This window comes from Papio anubis, chromosome 12 (assembly GCF_008728515.1).
Source record: "Papio anubis isolate 15944 chromosome 12, Panubis1.0, whole genome shotgun sequence".
NCBI classification, from domain to species: domain Eukaryota; kingdom Metazoa; phylum Chordata; class Mammalia; order Primates; family Cercopithecidae; genus Papio; species Papio anubis.
This window is the reverse complement of record NC_044987.1, coordinates 116,801,282-116,819,483: the sequence shown is the minus strand read 5'-3', so window position 1 is coordinate 116,819,483 and position 18,202 is coordinate 116,801,282. Positions and strand designations below refer to the sequence as shown.

General features: G+C 59.2%; 1 protein-coding gene across 11 annotated transcripts; it reads right to left on the bottom strand.

Annotated features, from left to right (window-relative positions):
* Positions 1–2,780: 2,780 nt before the first annotated feature.
* CARNS1 (carnosine synthase 1) lies at positions 2,781–18,145 on the bottom strand. 11 transcript variants are annotated; one of them, XM_017948210.3, is made up of 11 exons: positions 14,995–18,145; positions 12,704–13,088; positions 12,268–12,367; positions 10,793–11,063; positions 9,957–10,046; positions 9,234–9,721; positions 8,821–8,995; positions 8,644–8,729; positions 7,656–7,887; positions 7,271–7,551; positions 2,781–4,997 (listed from the first exon to the last, which is right to left on the bottom strand). In XM_017948210.3, the coding sequence occupies exons 2-11, from the start codon at positions 12,832–12,834 to the stop codon at positions 3,771–3,773; spliced, it is 3,081 nt and encodes a 1,026-aa protein (XP_017803699.1). In that variant the 5' UTR covers positions 12,835–13,088; positions 14,995–18,145; the 3' UTR covers positions 2,781–3,770. The 11 variants fall into 11 exon arrangements, with proteins under 11 accessions (XP_017803699.1, XP_009183777.2, XP_009183779.2 ...); XM_009185513.4 differs by lacking the exon at positions 14,995–18,145 and having other exon boundaries at positions 12,704–13,572; XM_009185515.4 differs by lacking the exon at positions 14,995–18,145 and having other exon boundaries at positions 10,793–10,934; positions 12,704–13,572.
* Between the last annotated feature and the right edge of the window lie 57 nt (positions 18,146–18,202).

Genomic DNA, 18,202 nt, shown 5'->3' with positions numbered 1-18,202 from the left:
TAGCCTGGTGGGGAACAAAGATGGCGTCCGTCGCAAGGCCTCTCGGGAATTGTAGTCCTAGAGTGGCGAGGCGCCCAGCCTTCAGCCTGCGGAATCCTCTCGGCAGGACCCTCGGTCTTCCCAGCACGGCTCTCTGGGAGCCCGTTTTGGTTCTACGGAGAGTTTTGAGTTTGGATGGGGCAGGGTCGGAAGTGTATGCAGGTGTGAATGTAAATACAATCCCCAGCCCTGTTGAAGCCGGGTACTGCCAGGCCGGCTGCGTGATGAAAGGCAGGTCGCCTTGCTTTCCGTTCGCTCCTGAAAGGGAGACAGTGGCATCAGGGTCTCCTCAAAGTGCCTCTGGCTCGAGGACCCTGCAGATCGGAGCATTTACTGAGTGGCCAGCTCACTGCCAGGTTATGTTGCCAGGTTCCCGCCTTAAATAGGGTTTGGGGGTCAGTGATACACCTGTAAATATGAGATTTTGTTGGCGTTTACTCCCTCGTCAGGTTAAGCACATTTAGGCACCTGGTACAGAATAGACACTTCAGAAAACGTTGTTGAGGCCGGACACGATGCCTCACGCCTGTAATCGTAACACTTTGGGAAGCCAAGTCGGGAGGATCACTTGAGGCCAGGAGTTCAAGGTTACAGTGAGCTATGATGGTGCCACCGCATTCCAGGCTTGGTGACAGAGTGAGATCCTGTCTCAAAAAAACAAAAAGGTCAGAGGCGGTGGCTCACACCTGTAATCTCAACACTTTGGGAGGCCGAGGTGGGTGGATCACTTGAGGCTAAGAGTTGATGAAACTCTGCCTCTACTATAAATACAAAAATTAGACAGGCGTGGTGGCATGCACCTGTACTCCCAGCTACCGAGGAGGCTGAGGTAGGAGAATCGCTTGAACTCGGGCAGCGGAGGTTGCAGTGAGCCAAGATCGCGCCATTGCACTCCAGCCTGGGCGATAGAGTGAGACCAAGTCTCAAAACAAATAAAACCCCAAAACTTAGCCAGGCGCGGTGGCTCGGACCAGCTTGACCAACATGGAGAAACTGTGCCTCCACTAAAAACACAAAATTAGCCGGGCATGGTGGCGCATGCCTGTAATCCCAGCTACTCAGGAAGGCTGAGGCAGGCGAATTGCTTGAACCTGGAAGCGGAGGTTGCAGTGAGCCAACATCACGCCATTGTATTCCAGCCTGGACAACAAGAGCGAAACTTCGTCTCAAAAAAAAAAACAAACTAAAAAAAAAAAAAAAAAAAAAAAAAACCCCAAAACTTTACTGTTTTTTTCTTTTGTTTAGTTTTTCAGACAGGATCTTATGCTGTCACCCAGGCTGAAGTGCAGTGGCAAGATCATGGCTTATTGCAGCCTTGACTTCTTGGGCTCCAGTGATTCTCCCACCTCCAATCCCAAGTAGCTGGAACGACAGGCACATGCCACCACAACCAAACACCCGGCTAATTTTTTTTTCTGTTTTCCTTTCCTTTCTTTCTTTTTTTTTTTTTTTCTTTCTTTTTTAGAGAGGAGGTCTTGTTTTGTTGCCCAGGAGGCTGGTCTTGAACTCCTGGACTCAAGTGATCCTCCTACCTTGGCCTCCTGAAGTGCTGTGATTACAAGCATGAGCCACTGCACCCAGCAAAAAACAAAAACTCTGCTGACAGAATGAACACAGGCCAGGCAGAGTCGCTCATGCCTGCAATCCCAGCACTTTGGGAGGCTGAGGCGGGCAGATCACTTGAGGTCAGGAGTTCGAGACCAGACTGACCAACATGGTGAAACTCCGTCTCTACTACATATACAAAAATTAGCCAGGCGTGGTGGTACATGCCTATAATCCCAGCTACTTGGGAGGCTGAGTCAGGAGAATCGCTTGAACCTGGGAGGCAGAGGTTGCAGTGAGCCAAGATCACGCCACTGCACTACAGCCTGGGCAACAGAGTAAGACTCCGTCGAAAAGAAAAGAAAAGAGAAAAGAAAAGAAAAGAGAAAAAGAAAGAAAGAACACACTCAACACAGTAAATCTGGTCTGCGACACGTGGTCTGTGACTTTAGATTGGGTATGGATTTGGCAGGGCGCAGTGGTTCACACCTGTAATCCCAGCACTTTGGGAGGTCGAGGTGGGTGGATCACTTGAGGTCAGGAGTTCGAGTCTAGTCTGGCCAACATGATGAAACCCCATCTCTACTAAAAAACCAAAAATTAGCCGGGTCTGGTGGTGGGCGCCTGTAATCCCAGCTACTTGGGAGGCTGAGGCAGGAGAATCACTTGAACCTGGAGGCAGAGGTTGCAGTGAGCTGTGACTGTGCCACTGCACTCCACCCAGCCTGGGCAACAAGAGTGAAACTCTGTCTCAAAAAAAAAAAAAAAAAAAAAGATTGGGTATGGATTCTTGTTAGATGGGGATGTGTGGAAGTGAATTTGGGCCAGACCAGGCCTTGGGTGTGAGTTTTGATTGTTGGAAGCTGTCTAGGTGTGCATTCCGTTTGCACAGGGGAGGTTGGGTATGAACTGAGGTGGACAGAATTCAAGGGTCTCCAGGCACACAGAGGGTTATCTGGTTGGATGTGGCCCTTTGGTTGTAATTCTACCAAAGGAGATCCTCAGGTTCAGGTCTTGATGTGGGTATAGGGCAGGCCCCTGGCAACCCAGGGCAACCCAGACACCAGGCCAGTGGGGTGGTTTTCCCTTAGCTCCAGATGCTACAAGTATCCCCAATCCCCTTGAATCCCCTTCCCCACCCCCTATCTAGCTGATCCTGGGAGGAGTTGTCCAGTCAAGAGAACCTATCTAGACACTTCACTAGTACATAAGCCTTTATTTGGGGAGGGATGTTTGGGGAGCTGTCTCCAGTTCCTGTGCTGCACAGAGGCAGGAGTTCTTAAAGCATCTTCCCTGAATGAGGAAGAGAATGTAGACTCCTTTGCCAATGCTAGTTAGGTGTGCTGGAGGCCAAAGCACCAAAGCTTCGTGGAGAAGGTTTGTGATGCATAGGAGGGAGGCGTTCACATGTCTCAGGGCCACTCGTGAATGAGGGCAGGGAGGTGAGGGGGGCCTGGAAGCTGAATGGGCATGTAAGACTTGATCAAAACAGAAATCTGGACCCTGCATCATGTCCTGTGACCCACCCTCCACGGTGGTATAATGCTGGAGCAGTCATTTTTCCCCTCTCAGCCTGTTTCCTTTCATCGGGGGAACGCAGGCAGTAGTGTCTGCCCGGGGTGAGCGGAAAGAGGATTGCTTCTGTCCACAGTCCACCTGCCTCTACTGCTCAGGCCGAATGAGGCAGGTTGGATGCCGCCAAGTTTTTAGCAGGCTCTAGAGCTATCCTAGAATTTGGGTAAGAGAAAGACAAGGGTTCTAGTCTCAGGTTTTTCTAGGATTTGTCCAAGGCTTGGGGCCCAGCCAGGTCCTCTCCTCTTGTAGGTGGCAGGAAGAGAGTGAGACCTGGAGGGGTGGACAGGAGGGGCTGGGTTTGGGCTCACTCCCACCTGGGGAGCTGGCGACAGAGGCGGGTGTGTGTGTGCGGTCATTGTCACTTCTCCAAGTCTAGAATGCTGGGGAAGCTCTGGGCTGGACTGGGGCGTTTGGGAGGGCAAGAGGCCCTTGAGTCCAGGATGCCTTGGTGTCAAAATTGCCCTGCTGCTCTGAAACAGACCTAGGCGTTGCAGCAGGCCAGGCTGGGGCTGGGGCATGGCGATGTGGAGAGAGGCAGGAAGAGCTCCAGGGAGTAGAGGGTACCACAGTCCCTACTCCCAGCACTGCTTCCCTGCCCCCTGGCCCCAGTGCTATTTGAAGTGAGACAGGAAGTGAGCAACAGGGTAGCTGGGCCCGTCAATGCCCAGGCCCTGGCAGAGGCCCAGCAGGCGGAGGCGGGCCTCGGTGGGACTGGACCCGGCACAGGCCACACTGCAGTAGGGCTCCTCGTACTCCCCAGGCACCAGGGCCTCCTCCAGCAGATTGAGGCGTAGCAGGCCACGGTCGTGCAGGGCCTGCAGGGTCTCACGGCTGGCAGTGGAACTCAGGGCCTGCAGGTGCTGGGACACAAGGCACATGACGCCCACCAGGTGGCCACGAGCACGTGGGCGGGTGGGCAGGGCAGGACGCAGGCCGCAGGCCACCATAACAGCAGCCAGCAGCAGGTCCACGCCATAGAGCTCCAGGATCCAATCACGCAGGTAGAAGCCACCCATGCGGGGGTTGATCTCGATAAGCCGAGGCCCAGCCCCGGTCAGCTTGAGCTCCACATTGAAGACCCCATCGAGCAGCCCGCAGCCCAGGCAACAGCGGAAGGCTGCCTGCACCATCTGTGCCTCCTGCTCTGATGCCAGCCCGGTGGGCATGCAGGCCGCCGTCTCAGTGAAGCCAGGCAGCCTCGTAGGGCCATTGTCGGAGACAAAGGCAGCCAGCAGCCGCCCACCAAACAACACCAGGTCCACATCGTGCTCGGTGCCCTCCACAAACTCCATCAGCAGCATGGCATTGCCCCAGCCCAGCCCAATGCCCGGGTGGTCGGCCTCGCCCTGCAAGTCTCGGGTAATCCGGGAAAAGTGCTCATGGCACTGTGGCGCATCCTCTACCAGCCGCACGCCCACTGCACCTGCCCCGAACTCCAGCTTCATGACACCCGGCAGGGGTACCTGGTGCACGGCCCTCTCCACATCAGCCTCGCTCTCCAGTGGGCAGCAGGGCACAGCATGGAGGGAGGGCGCAGGCCAGGGTGGGCCATGGTGGCGCAACAGGTGCAGCTGGGTGAGGCTTTTCTTCTTGGCCAGGCGCATGGCAGCTGGGGGGCTGCAGGGCAGACCCAGCTCCTGGCAGAGCAGGGCTGTGAGCACCAGGCAGTCGTCCCAGTAGGAGAAGCAGCCATCTAGCTTTAGGCCGCGAGCCCGCACCAACTCTGCCAGCAGCCGTGCATTCTCCTCATCCCTCCGGTGCTCGGTCATGTCAAAGTGGATGAAGGTCTGTACCAACTGGGATGCAAAGTGGTTGGGGTCTGACTCCACGAGGTGCAGCTGCAGAAGCCACAGGGCGGGGCATATCCAGGTCAGCCAGTACTGGGTGCTAGGGGGATAGGATGGGGCCTAGGATGGCCCAGGTCTTCGGGGGATACGAGTGCACAAACACTAGGTGCTCAATAAATATGTGTTGAGGATTGACTGAATAAATGGAAGAGGCAGAAGTGCAACATCTAATACAGGCTGGAGGGGAGGGAAGGCATCCTAGACGAGGCAATGCCTAAGCTGGGAGCTGAAGAATAAGAGTCAGCCAGGTGGCTGCCGGAGGAAAAGGCATGATCTGGGTGGGAGGGGCTGCAGCACAGAGAGGAGGGTGTGAGAGAGCACGGCAGACTCTTTCCCACAGGCAGCCTCACTGGCCGGGGCTTGCAGAGAAACTACCAGGGCTGGGGCTGGGGACAAGTGGTTTGGTCATCATTCACCCCAAGTGCTCTGACATTGGGAGGAATCCAGTGGGGCCCCGTGCCCCTAAAGCTTACTGCCTGCTGGGGGAACCCAGGGCAGAGGCAGCCACTGAAGAGAGTGGGAGGGCGGCTCTCTGCAAAGTAACACAGCCTCAGCAGTGGCATGGCATTCCAAGTGGAGAAAACACTGAGCAAGGCAGGGAACACAGAGGTGGTGTCCCCAGGGGGTGCTGCACGGTGGGAGAGGGGAGAGGAAGCCATTGAACAGATAAGCCTGTTTGTTTATCTGTTCAATGGGGATAAGAATGTCTACTCGGCCGGGTGCGGTGGCTCACACCTGTAATCCCAGCACTTCGGGAGGCCAAAGCAGGAGGACCGCTTAAGCTCAGGAGTTCAAGACCACCCTGCACAACAGAGTGAGATACGGTCTCTACTAAACATTTTAAAAATTGGCCAGGCGCAGTGGCTCACACCTGTAATCCCAGCACTTCGGGAGGCCAAAGCAGGAGGATCGCTTAAGCTCAGGAGTTCAAGACCACCCTGCACAACAGAGTGAGATACGGTCTCTACTAAACATTTTAAAAATTGGCCGGGCGCAGTGGCTCACGCCTGTAATTCCAGCACTTTGGGAGGCCAAGGCGGGCGGATCACAAAGTCAGGAGATCGAGACCACGGTGAAACCCCATCTCTACTAAAAATACAAAAAATTAGCCAGGCGCGGTAGTGGGCGCCTGTAGTCCCAGCTACTCAGGAGGCTGAGGCAGGAGAATGGCGTGAACCCGGGAGGCGAAGCTTGCAGTGAGCCGAGATCGCGCCACTGCACTCCAGCCTGGGGGACACAGTGAGACTCTGTCTCAAAAAAAAAAAAAAAAAAATTTAAAAATTAGCCGGGCAGGCTGGGCGCGGTGGCTCATGCTGAAATTAGCCGGGCAGGCCGGGCACGGTGCCTCACACCTGTAATCCCAGATCTTTGGGAGGCCAAGGCGGGCAGATCACTTGAGGTCAGGAGTTCGAGACCAGCCTGGCCAACATGGTGAAACTCTGTCTCTACTAAAAATACAAAAATTAGCTGGGCATGGTGGCGCACGCCTGTAACCCTAGTTACTCAGGAGGCTGAGGCACGAGAATCACTTGAACCCAGGAGGCGAAGGTTGCAGTGAGCCAAGATTGTGCCATTCCACTCCAGCCTGGGAGACAGAGCGAGACTCGGCATTAAAAATAAAATAAAATAAAAAATAAAAAAAATTAGCGGGGCTGAGGTGGGAGGATCGCTTGAGCCCAGGAAGTCGAGGCTGCAGTGAGCTGTGATCGCACCACCGCACTCCAGTCTGGTCAACAGAGTGAGACCCTGTCTCAAAATAAAAGTCTACCTGCCTGGCTCGCTCTAGATTCTGTAATGTGAGGCCCTGCTATGAACTGGATTCAGGATCTGTATGCGGCTCCCCAGCACCCTCTGCGGGTCCTGTGTGCCAAGTGTCAGGAATTCAACCTCAAAGGGCCCGCCCTTTCCCCAGGACAGAGCCAGGCTCCTTAGCCTGGCATTCAAGGCCCTCGCTCTGGCGCTAACGCTGTCCCTCCTCCAGCCCATCTACCCGGGCTCCTCTCCTCTTTCTGCGGAGGACTCCTTGCCTCTCCCCATGGCCTCTCACTCCAGGCAGGCACAGAACTAGCGGAGTCTCCTCACCCTCTCAGGACGGCGGACCCCGCCCCTACGCCCAGGCTTCCGTGTACCGGGCCAGGATGCCCCGCCCAAGCACCGCCCCTAGAGCGGGGGTCCAGCCCCAAGAGCGCCCCTTTGCTCCAGGCCCCGCCCCAGAGTCCCGCCTCCACCGCTCGGGCCAGGACCTGGGGCTCAGCCCCGCCCACCTGGAGCCCGTAGTCGCGCGCCGCTTCCCACACGAACTTCTTGCTGACGCCGCCCGCGCCGACCACCAGCAGCTGCTTGCCCTCCATGAGGCAGCGCGCCGAACGCCGTAGCATGGTCTCCACCAGCGGCGCGGCCGCCGCCTCGTCGGCTGCCGGCCCCAGCCGCGGCGCGGCCCACAGCCCCTCGAGCGCGCCACACGCCTCCAGGCACAGGCCGCCGTTCAGCTCCAGGGCCACGGGGGTCAGCATGCCGCCGGCCGCTGTCAGCGCGAAATCCACGCCTGCGCCCGGCGGGGAACGCGAGCTCAGCGCGGGCAGCCCCCGCCCTCCTGCCCCTGGCCCTCGGCTCCGGGCCCTGGCCCCCGTCCCGGCCGCCGTCACTCACCCAGGAAGTCCGTGTGCGCCCGGCGCCCGCCGCGCTGCTCGGCACTCAGGCCGGCCTCCAGAGCCAGCATGGCAGTCAGCGCGGCCTCGGCCGCCGCCTTAACGCGCTGTCGCACGGCCGCCACCTGCGCCTCCTCGCCCAGGCCGCACTGGGCCAGCGCCACCTCCAGCGTCCTCGGCAGGGAGTTGTGGTGCCGCAGAGGCCGGTCTCCGCGGCCCACGCCGCACACCACCTGGGCAGGGGGCGGCTCAGAGGGAGGCCCACACACTCCTGCCCCCCATGCACACCCCCACCCCCTTGTGCCAAGATTCAGACCAGACCCCTCACTGGACATTCAAGAAGCCCCGTCCTCCAGCATGTCTTAAATTGCACACGAGCTATACCTGCCACTCCCCATCTGGTCCCCAGACCCCTCCAGGGATTCTACCCAGGCTTCCAGGCCCAGCTGGCGTCCCGCTCCAGGATGGCTCCTGCAGCCCTGAGGGCCTGGGCCACCCTGGTGTGCCCCGTCCTGGCATCTCCCCTCTCCCCTACCCCACTGGAGCTCCCTGAGGGCAGGGTCGAATCTCTCCCTCTCAATGTAGCCTAGAGCTGGGTACCCAGTAGGGTCCCTAAAAGCCTTCCTGAACTCCCCAGCTTAGAGGCCCCTCCTGAAGGGCTCCAGGCACTAGAGGTTTATCAGGAAGCCCTGGGTCAGCCTCTAGGTGGGCAAGACCCTCTGGAAAGACAGTTCAGCCCCCTGGGCCCTGGTACTACCCAGCGTGGGGCTGAGCACAGGGGCAGGGGCTCTCGGTGTGGGAGGGGTTCTGGAAGGGTCGCAGGAAAGTGAAGACGGGTCAGACCCAGTAGTTTCCCCAGAGGCAACTTCGATCCCTCTAAGGATTTTGTCCTCTCTGCCCAGAGACGGCTCAGGGGCCCTTGGCAAACCACTGGGACTGGACTGGGGTGTGGCAGGCAGGGTCACAACCTGGGCCTGGGCCACACTCACCTTGCTCAGCAGTGGCCTATCACCCTGTGTCCGACACACCACAGCACAGATTCGCACGGCCAGGCCAGGGCCAGGTGAAGGACCATCTGGGGGAAGACAAGGAGGTCTAAGGCCAGCACAGAGTGGCCAGAAGGCCACACCAAGCTCCTACCCCTGGCCAGCCCAGGTGACTCTCACCTGAGCAGGGCAGCTGGACAGGTGGGTACACAGCCTCCACCAGGACACTCTCCTCCTCCTCCAGCTTCTCCAGCAGTGCCAGCACTGTGTTCACCACTGCACCCAGCTCTGCCCGTGGGTGCAGATGCAATGCCTGCCGCCCCCGCCAGCGCCAGCCACTGAGCTTCACAGCCACCTGCAGCAAGGAGGGGAAAGGGGCCTCCTGGACGCCACCGCAGGTACTGCAGGGTGGGGCGCTTCCACCACAGGAGCCGGTGAGTAAACTGAGGCAAAAGGGCAGGGGATTGCCCTAGAGATGGGGCAGTGGCAGGGCTAAGAGGTAGGGACACCTTCCCAGCCAGACTTGGTAGCCGTGCCTGGGTCCCATCCTGCTGGCATCTGTACAGACCTCAGGGTGGACAAGAGCCTGTTACCTGCAGGACATCACCCAGGGCCTCGGAGCGCAGAAAAGCCTCCACTTCCTCTTTCACCAGCGTCTCTTGGCCCTCTTTGCCACTCAGCTCCACCAGCCGTAGCCCTGGGCTGGAATCCCCTCCGCGCAGCAGCCCTGGCGGCTTGTAAGTGAATGCCAGGGTCGCTGGCACAGCCACACCACCCTGCTGGGCCAGCAACTGCCTTGTCAGCAGCCGGTCCTCCAGCAGCCGGGCCAGCTCAGCCGAAGCTCCTGTGGGGCAGGTCAGGTCACGGGCGAGCTCTGCTGCCTCTCGGCCCCGGCTGGGCCCCAGACCCAGGCCTGCCAGAAAGTAGGTGGCACGGCGTGGGGGGACAAAATCATCCAGGAATGTCAGGCCCCCAGGGTGGAAGCTCACAGCCTTGAGGACCAGCAGGGCTGCCTCACCCGGCTGCCCAGGTGCTGGCACCTTCATCAACCAAGCAGGGGACAGGCAAAGGAGCATGTTTCCTGTGGGCAAAGAAGGCAAGTGGCTGGCCAGGGAAGGCTTGATGGCCCATGCCCGGGCCCCTGGGTAGCGGAGTGGGGGCAGCTGATCCCAGAACCCAACCCCACTCGGCATGGCAGCTGCTCCAGTGGAATGCAGGCAGTTGCCAGGGTTGGCGGGTATTTTGGGATGTAGCTGGGCCAGGGCAGGGCTGCCCTTTCTGTAGAAGGGGATGGGGAAACTTGAGCACACACTCACCCGGGCTCTGGACCCCACCCTCCAGCAGCACAGGCAGAAAGGTGCTGGGGGAGCCCAGAACGCACAAGGTCACCTCCGCCCCAGGACAGCCTCGGGAAAGAGAACATGGCCCAGCTCACCAGGGGCGCCCTTGTCTCTCTGCCCACCTTCCACCACCTCCACACCCATGGCCTCACCCTGGGCCCCCAGAGTTTTCCCAGGAATCGGACGAGACAGGGGACAGACAGGGAGTGGACGTGCCCACCAGTCCTGCCCTGTGAGGCGGGCTCCCCCTTTCTGCAGTTGTTCCGGAAGTGCTGCAGGCTGGGTGACTGGAGACCTGGGTTCTAGCCTGAGCTCTGACTTTCTGTGTGACCTCGGAGGAGTCAGTGTTCCTCCGAGCCCGTTTCCCAGTTTGTACAATGGGACCGAGTCTGTGATTCTCAGGTATTCTACCTGCGAACCCTCTGTCCACACAAAATCTGTATATACAACAGGCGTGGGAGGGGCAGAAGGGGAGGAGTCTGGGGGGTCTCAGCTGCTGAGCTGCCTCTGCCGCAGCTCCCAAGACCTTTCTCTAGAAGCTTCAGTGCCACACAACAGTTTCCCAATCCCAGGGCTGGGTCTTTTTGGGGAGGGGGTGAGGGCAGAGAGCCCAATCCTTGACCTCACTGGTGCCAGATGCCCTTGCAAACAATGTTTGCCTACCCTAGGCCAACTAGCTGTGCCTTTCCTGCCTTCAGACCGAACCAGAGCCTGGGGGAAGGGGCTGACCTTGACATGGACGAGGAAGCAGACTGGGCTGGGGGCCCCTCCCTGCCCCCAGGGGTGCCCCCCTCCAGGGAGCCCTTGGGCACCTGTGCGGGGCGCCTGGCTGCGGTCCTGGGTCTCCGGAAGGCCAGCTTGCTGCAGACAGCTCTGCAGGAGGCTGTAGTAGTAGACAGTCCAGGCCCGGGCCTCGGTCCCCTCGGGGGATCCCTTGCAGTCCAGGACCACGTCCTGGCGCCAGGAGCCAGGGAAGCAGCCTGTGGGCGGCAGGCCAGAGCCCCCTCCCCAGGGGCCCTCATCCTCCAGGTCCTTGGAGCCCAGTGGGCAATCCCACTCGGGACCAGATGGATCCAGGGAGAGCTGAGAGGGCAGAAGTGGTGGATCTTGGGCAGGATGGGCCAGTGGTCACATTGAGTCACCCAAGGGTGTAAGCCCCCCACTCTCCCAGCCTGGGCTGTGTTCAGGGCTGACACCGTCCCGGGGACTAGGAGAGGAAAGGCCTGTGTTGGGGGTGAAGGCGCATTAATGGGAACGCGATGGTGGGAGTGCTTTGTAAACTGTCTGTGTGGTGCCCCTGGAGGAATGGCAGGAAGCAGTGTCCTGCCGACCAGCACCCCCCGTGCCCCCACGCTGGGCTCCGCCTTAGCTTGTTTCACAGCAGCAGAGGTTTCTGTTTGTTTTGTTCATGGAGGCAACCCCAGCACCTAAACCGTGCCTGGCACACAGCCACTGCTCAGTAAATGTTTGTTGACCGAAGAGCAGGTGAATGAACGAACCCAGCCATCACTCTGGGGTGGCTTATTTCTCTCTCATGACCCAGCATGGAGTGTGCTGACACCTAAATGTGATTCCCTGTCATCCCCACGTAGGCCTTGAAGCCCTACTGTGTGCCCAGCCCTGGGCTAGACATTAGGAGGGGGAGGGCTGGGACCCCTCTTTGCAGATATTTTGAGTCATGGAAATGCTTTCTTTGGATGAAACCTAATGTCCCTCCCCTCTCTGAGGCTGGCGCACCCCATATGGGGGCTGCTGGGAGGCTCTGTGTGAATGGAATTCTTGTTCTTTGCAGTCCCCAGGCCTGAACAGGCCTGCCTGCTGGGTCTGTCCTCCAGGGGACAGGCTCAGCCACCTCGAGCAAGTTATGAGGTCTCTTTGGGCCTTGTTGCCTGGTGCCTGCCCTGTCCCATCCCCTGGGGGCTGATGAGGCTGGGACAAAGAGAATCTCTTGGTTGTTGGGAGATGGTGTGCTGTGGGCCAGATGGCAGAGGACTAGGCCTCACACCTGGGCTTGAATCCCAGTTTGCCAGGGCCAGAGCCTCTGTGCCCTCTCGTAGAAGGTGAGCTCCCTGAGGGGCCGTGGAATGAATGACTGTCACAGGGCACTAAGAGTGCCCACCTCCCAGGACGCAGCTACAGGGTGGGGGTGGGGGAGCTGGTCGTGGGTCTAAGCTCTCTGCATGGGGCAACCCCCAGGCTTAGGTCCTGGGTGCTGCCTGCTGTCCTCTGGGCCCTCTCTCTGCCCAGGGACTTGGGCCTTGTAGGGGAGGGACGGCAGGAGACTCACCATCTCGTGGGTGGAGTGGCTGAAAGACTGATGGCAGAGACAGAGGGACAGAGAGACGAAGGAGTCAGGGCATCCAGGTCCCTGCCTGGCCTTCCAGCCCCTAGACTTTGGGAGTGGAGAGGTGGCCAACACCTGTCCCTGCAGAGAAAGGCCAAGACCGCCCCACCCCCACCCCGAAGATGGGGAGGGATTTCTGCTGCCCAGACCGAGTGGCTCCTGCCCCAACGCGCTCACAGGTCCTTCCTGCCCTAGGGTCCCGGCTCGGCTCTGCCCCTCCAGTGCGGGGGGAGTGGGGGGCGCCAGGTCCCGGGGGTGGGGAGCGTAGCGTCGAGGGTCCCGCCGCGGAGCGCGGACGCGCGGGGTTCTCGTCCCCGCGACTCCTGCCCCGGCCGCCCCCCTCCCTGGCTCTCCCGGGGCGGGGCCGGAGCCTGGGTACCTGGCGGCGGTAGCGGCTGGGCGGGCGTGGTGGGCGGACTCGGACCGGGCGGGATGCAGCGGCGACGGCGGTGGCAGTGGCACAGCGCCGGGCCCAAGCGGCGCCGCTTTATATAGAAACGCCCGGGGCATGCCCAGTGCCTGGCGGGGGCGGCGCGGGGCGGACGGACCGACAGGGACCGATAGGGACCCGCCAGGAACGTGCCTGCCCCACCCGCCACGAAAACGTCCCAGACCTGGGGGCGTGGGGCAGGACACGAACCCGGCAGGAGGAGGGCACGGAGCAGGCAAGGAGAGACGGAGGTCTTCAGAGACACAGAGGAAGTCCCGACAGAGGGCCAGGTGCAGATGGACAGGGACTGTCGTCGGGGGTCACAGACTTAGGGCTGTGAAGAAAGAGGAAGGCCACCGTGGAGAAGAGATGGAAAGGAGGGGCGGGGAGAGCCGGAGCGGGCAGAGACTGGTACAAGGGCCCGCCCTTAGGGGTGCTGTGCCTGGGAGAGCAGCCTGGGGCACACAGCCCTGAGCTCTACCTTTGGATAGAGGCCGGAGCTCCCAGCCCTGCAGCTTTCTGTCCCAGCCGCCGGCGCTCTGCCCTATTGCACGTTCTCCCAGAGAGGCCCTCCTGGGCCAGGGTCTCTGCACATCTGTGCAGCCTGCTCCTCACTTCTGGGCCCAGTGGACTTGCACACAGGGGCCAGGATGTCTATAAGATCCAGTCTCTTCTGGTGTGGTGGCTGCCTATAATCCCAGAACTTTGGGAGCCTGTGGCAGGAGGATTGCTTGAACCCAGGAGTTTGCAACCAGCCTGGGCAGCATAGCAAAAAAAAAAAAAAAAAAATTTAAAACTAGCTGGTTGAGGTGGTGTGGGCCTGTAATAATCCCAGCTACTTGGGAGGCTGAGGTGGGAAGATCACCTGAGCCCCAGGGGTCGAGACCACAGTGAGTCCTGGTTGTGCCACTGCACTCCAGCCTGGCAATACAGTGAGACCCTATCTCTATCTCTCTCTTTTTTTTTGTTTTTGTTTTTGTTTTTGTGAGACAGAGTTTCACTGTGTCGCCCAGGCTGGAGTGCAGTGGCGTGATCTCAGCTCACTGCAACCTCCACCTCCCAGGCTCAAGTGATTCTCCTACCTCAGCCTCCAGAGTAGCTGGGATTACAAGCACAAGCCACCATGCCTGGCTAACTTTTGTGTGTTTAGTAGAGACCGGGTTTCGCCATGTTGGCCAGGCTTGTCTTGAACTCCTGACTTCAGGTGCTCCGCCTGCCTCGGCCTCCCAATGTCCTGAGAATACAGGTATGAGCCACTGTCCCCAGCCGAGACCCTATCTCTTTTTTTGACCCTATCCCTTTTTTTTTTTTTTTAGACAGAGTCTTGTTTTGTCACCAGGCTGGAGTGCAGTGGCACGATCTTGGCTCACTGCAACCTCCGCCTCCCCGGGTCCAGTGATTCTTCTGCCTCAGCCCCCCAAGTAGCTGGGACTACAGGTGCGAGCCACCACACCCAGCTACTTTTTTTTTGTCGGGGGGAGGAGTTTCGCTCTTGTTGCCCAGGCTGGAGTAGCTGGGATTACAGGCATGCGCCACCATACCCGGCTAATTTTGTATTTTTAGTAGAGACGGGGTTTCTCCATGTTGGTCAGGCTGGTCTCGAACTCCCGACCTCAGGTGATCCGCCTGCCTCAGCCTCCCAAAGCATTAGGATTACAGGCATGAGCCACTGTGCCCAGTCCACCCAGCTAATTTTTGTATTTTTAGTGGAGGCGGGGTTTCATCATGTTGGCCAGGATGGTCTCAATCTCCTGACCTCGTGATCTGCTCGCCTCAGCCTCCCAAAGTGCCGGGATTACAGGTGTGAGCCACCGTGCCCAGCCCCCCATCTCTTTAAAAAGAAAAAAGAAAAGAAAGAAAGGAAAAGAAATCTGCTCTGTTCATCAACACCCACCTAGGTCGACTTCACACCCGGAGTTGAAGCTACAATCTCCCCAAGACACACATACTCACACCCAAGTGCACCCACCCAAACAACCACAGAAGCTACCCCAAGAGACCTGGGTCACAGCCACAATTCACCCACAGAAGCACAACCAAAGATTCACACCCTCTCCTGGAGTGTGTCCTATCAGTGGGTTTCAATCCTAGCTCTGGCTGTGGGACCTGGGCCCCTCCCCTTTGTGATCTGAAGCTCAGTTTCCGCAGCCTAGAATGGGGCTGCTTCCCCTCTCCCAGGCAGGGCAGCCCATGGCTCTGATTCCTCCCCCTCACAGTCCCCAGTCGTTCCCTCTCCCTACCTGTCTCAGAGCTGGACACATTGAGCCCTGGCTGTCCTTGAGAGCCTCCTGGCCTGGGGGAGAGCACTGAGGGGCCCACACACATCAGGGACAGAGATGACAGCTGTTGGACCCTTTCTGCAACATAAACAGGGCAGTCTGTGCAGATACATCCCTGTCTACCACTGGAGGGGTTGGCAGAGAGCGGAAATGGCTTCTCCAGGGTGCCTAGCCCAGCCCACATTCCCCACACAACTTCCAGGCCCACATGCAGCCCTCCCAGCAGCTGGCCCAGGCTCCAGGAATGAGGTACAGCCACCCCAGGAGACCCAATCCCTTGCTGCCTGGGTGGCCTGAGCGCCCATGGGATCCCACGGTGGGGCCTGGGTGTGATCCAAAGAGCATGAGTTTTTGACACGTAACAACAAATTTAACAAGCTCTGCAGCCCCGGGGACTCAGTTTTCTCATCTTCAAATGGGGATACAGTGCACACTTAGCCCAGGCTTAACACTTCACATGCAAGAGAGCAATTATGAGACTCAGAGAGGTCGTGTGACTTGCCCAAGGTCACACAGCTAGTGAGAGGCAGAGCTGGGATCTTCTACCAGAATACGTGCGTGCCCGCATGGAGAGCTGTGTGGTGTGCCCTCTCCCAGGCCACCCTGGCTGGTCCCTGGCTGCACTGGCTTTTGCCTTGTGGACACGGAGGAAAATCAGAGTTGGGCAGCTGCAGCCCAAGCTCAGGGCCCTGGGACTTGGGGCAGGCAGGTGGGCAGGGTGGTTCTGCTCTGCCCCTGCCAGGAAAGCCTGGACATCACCTGAGGCGGAGCCAAGTCAGGTAGGGGTGGGGTGAGGAGAGGCAGTGCTTTGGCTGCTGCGCAGCTGGACTGAACAGTCATCATCACCATCATGAGCTGGGAGAGCACTCTTGAGGCTGGGGTGGAGGCTATTATAATCCCATTATCCGCGGGAGAATACTGAGGCTCAGAGAAGGAGAAAGGGCCTTTCCCATGTCAGGGAGTCCAAGTCTGACCCCTCTGGGAGCCTGGAACAGTGTGGGAATTCAGGGAACCTCAAGTGGGTGGCAGTGCAAGATGGAGACCGTGGGTCCCCCCAATCCATGGCAGGCACCCATTTGCCCCCCATCCACTCCTTTGCATGCCCCGACTCGTGTCCAGTCTGCATGCCCCACTCTGAGACAGGCTGACAGACATGCCAGGGCCCTCCCAGCTCCTGTCCCCACACACTGCGTGCCCTCCGATGCTTCGCTTCCCTTCTCTGAGCCCCTTTCCAGGCAGATCTGTAGGGACTTTCTAGGTTCTCTGAGCATGTTTGTGTCGGTGCTCACTGCACAGAGGCACCTGGGTGAGAGGTCATGCCCCACTCTGCTACACCGTGCACTCTGGTGAGGCTGCATGTTGCCTGGAGGAGAGACATCTTTCCTTAGCTGTCAAAAAGGTGTTGTGGGGGCCGGCGCAGCCCTGCGGAGGAGAGCCTGTGAGAACGCATGTGTGCGAGGGTTCACGCCGGGAGAGCACTGGTCCTCTTCTGTCCGACCCATGAGCTAGGGCTCCCATGCAGATGGCTGATAAGGAAACCTACAGAAGGGCTGCCCAGAAAACAGTCTCCTGCGTAGGAAAGGCAGTGACTGAGCCCCAGCTAGAGGGGCCCTGCCGGAGACCACCTGCTCCTAGGGTCTGTGTCCAGGGTGAACCACTGCCACCGTGCCCCCGCAGGCTCATGACAGACCCTCGGCCCAGGGCTGAGGCTGCTGCACCTTGCTCCCCTATTCTCCCAGGCGAAGAGCTGAACTGTGGAGGGTGGGGAGCTCCCAAGTAGACTTCAGGGACAAGTGCCCCCTGACCCTGGCCACCCTGCCTGCTACAGTGCCTGAGATTCCAAGACACTCCTCGTCTAAGGCTAAGGCATAGTCTACACAGCACAGAGCCTTGCCTCTGCATTCCAGCCGGCTCTGCCTTTCACTGTGGGCCTGGGTGAGGTCCTTGTCCTCACTGAGCCTCTGTGTCTCTAACAGGGATATCGGGGGCCACCTGCAGAGAGAGGGTCTGGCAGGGGGTGTCTGGGAAAGGGTTTTGTAAACTACAGGTAAGAAAGCTATTACTAAGTTGCAGGCACCCCAGCGGGGTGAGGAGGAGTGGGCGGAGGAGGCTCTGGAGCGCTCTCTAACGCACAGGAGTCCGACTGTTGCCTCCTCCACACACACAGGCTGGTGCGGGATTGGGGGTGGGGTGGGGAAGGAGAAGGAGACAGCACTCCCAGGGGGCTGCCTGGCGGGGAGCTGCCAGTGGTCGGGGCAGGGGTAAACCTTGGGTCTGCCATGGATAGTAAGGCTTTCTGCAAGTTCCTGCTTCTCCTGAGCCTCAGTTTCCCCCAGATAAATGACAGATAAGGGTCTGGGCCACCATGATTCCCTATTCCAGGGGGTAGGCTCCTTGGGAGTAGGACAGGTCTGCCCAGGACCCAGGACCTGGCACTTGCCACATAGATGCAGCCTGTGGCCCTGTCGAAAGAACATTCCAAACCCAGAGTCCGACAGGTGACTCCACTGACACCCCACCCAATGACCACCTGTGGAGCCCGAGCCTGCAGATGCCTCCCATCCATGTGGAGTCCTGCCGTGTTCCCCATTGAGAGGCGGGCACTTGGGAACGGGCACTGCGGGACACACGCCTGTGTCGGAACCAGCCCTGTTGCCCTGGCGATGGCTCAAGTCCTAGGCACCCACAGGGGCTATTAGTGAGTGTGGGAGGGGGTTTCCATGGTGGCGGTCCCGAGGGGGCAGACACAGGGATCAGGGAGGGGCGAGGGCTGGCGGGACCTTTCTCCTTTGTCCGCGGCACACTAGGCCTTTGTTCTTGCCTGGGTCCCTTTGACAGATGTGACCAGGACCATGGGTGCGGGGAGGACTTGGGTTAGAGTCCCCCATCCCAGCGAGTTCTGAACCACCCTGGAGGGAGGGGAAGGAGGGCAGAAAAGGGGGTAGAACTCCTGGACTCGCCATCCACTGGGGCGCCCTCCTCCTGCAGGTGCAAAAGCCACTCCTGTCCCCAGACGCTGGGGCAGGGTAACTTTCAATTGGCTCTTATTTATGTAAACACCTTCCCCAGCTGCCAGTGGGCAGCTTCAGTGTGTCCCCAGGGCAGGACCAGGAGAGGGCAGGGCTGGGAAGGGCAGGTGAGGGAGGAGGGGAAGGGGCTGTCTGTCTGG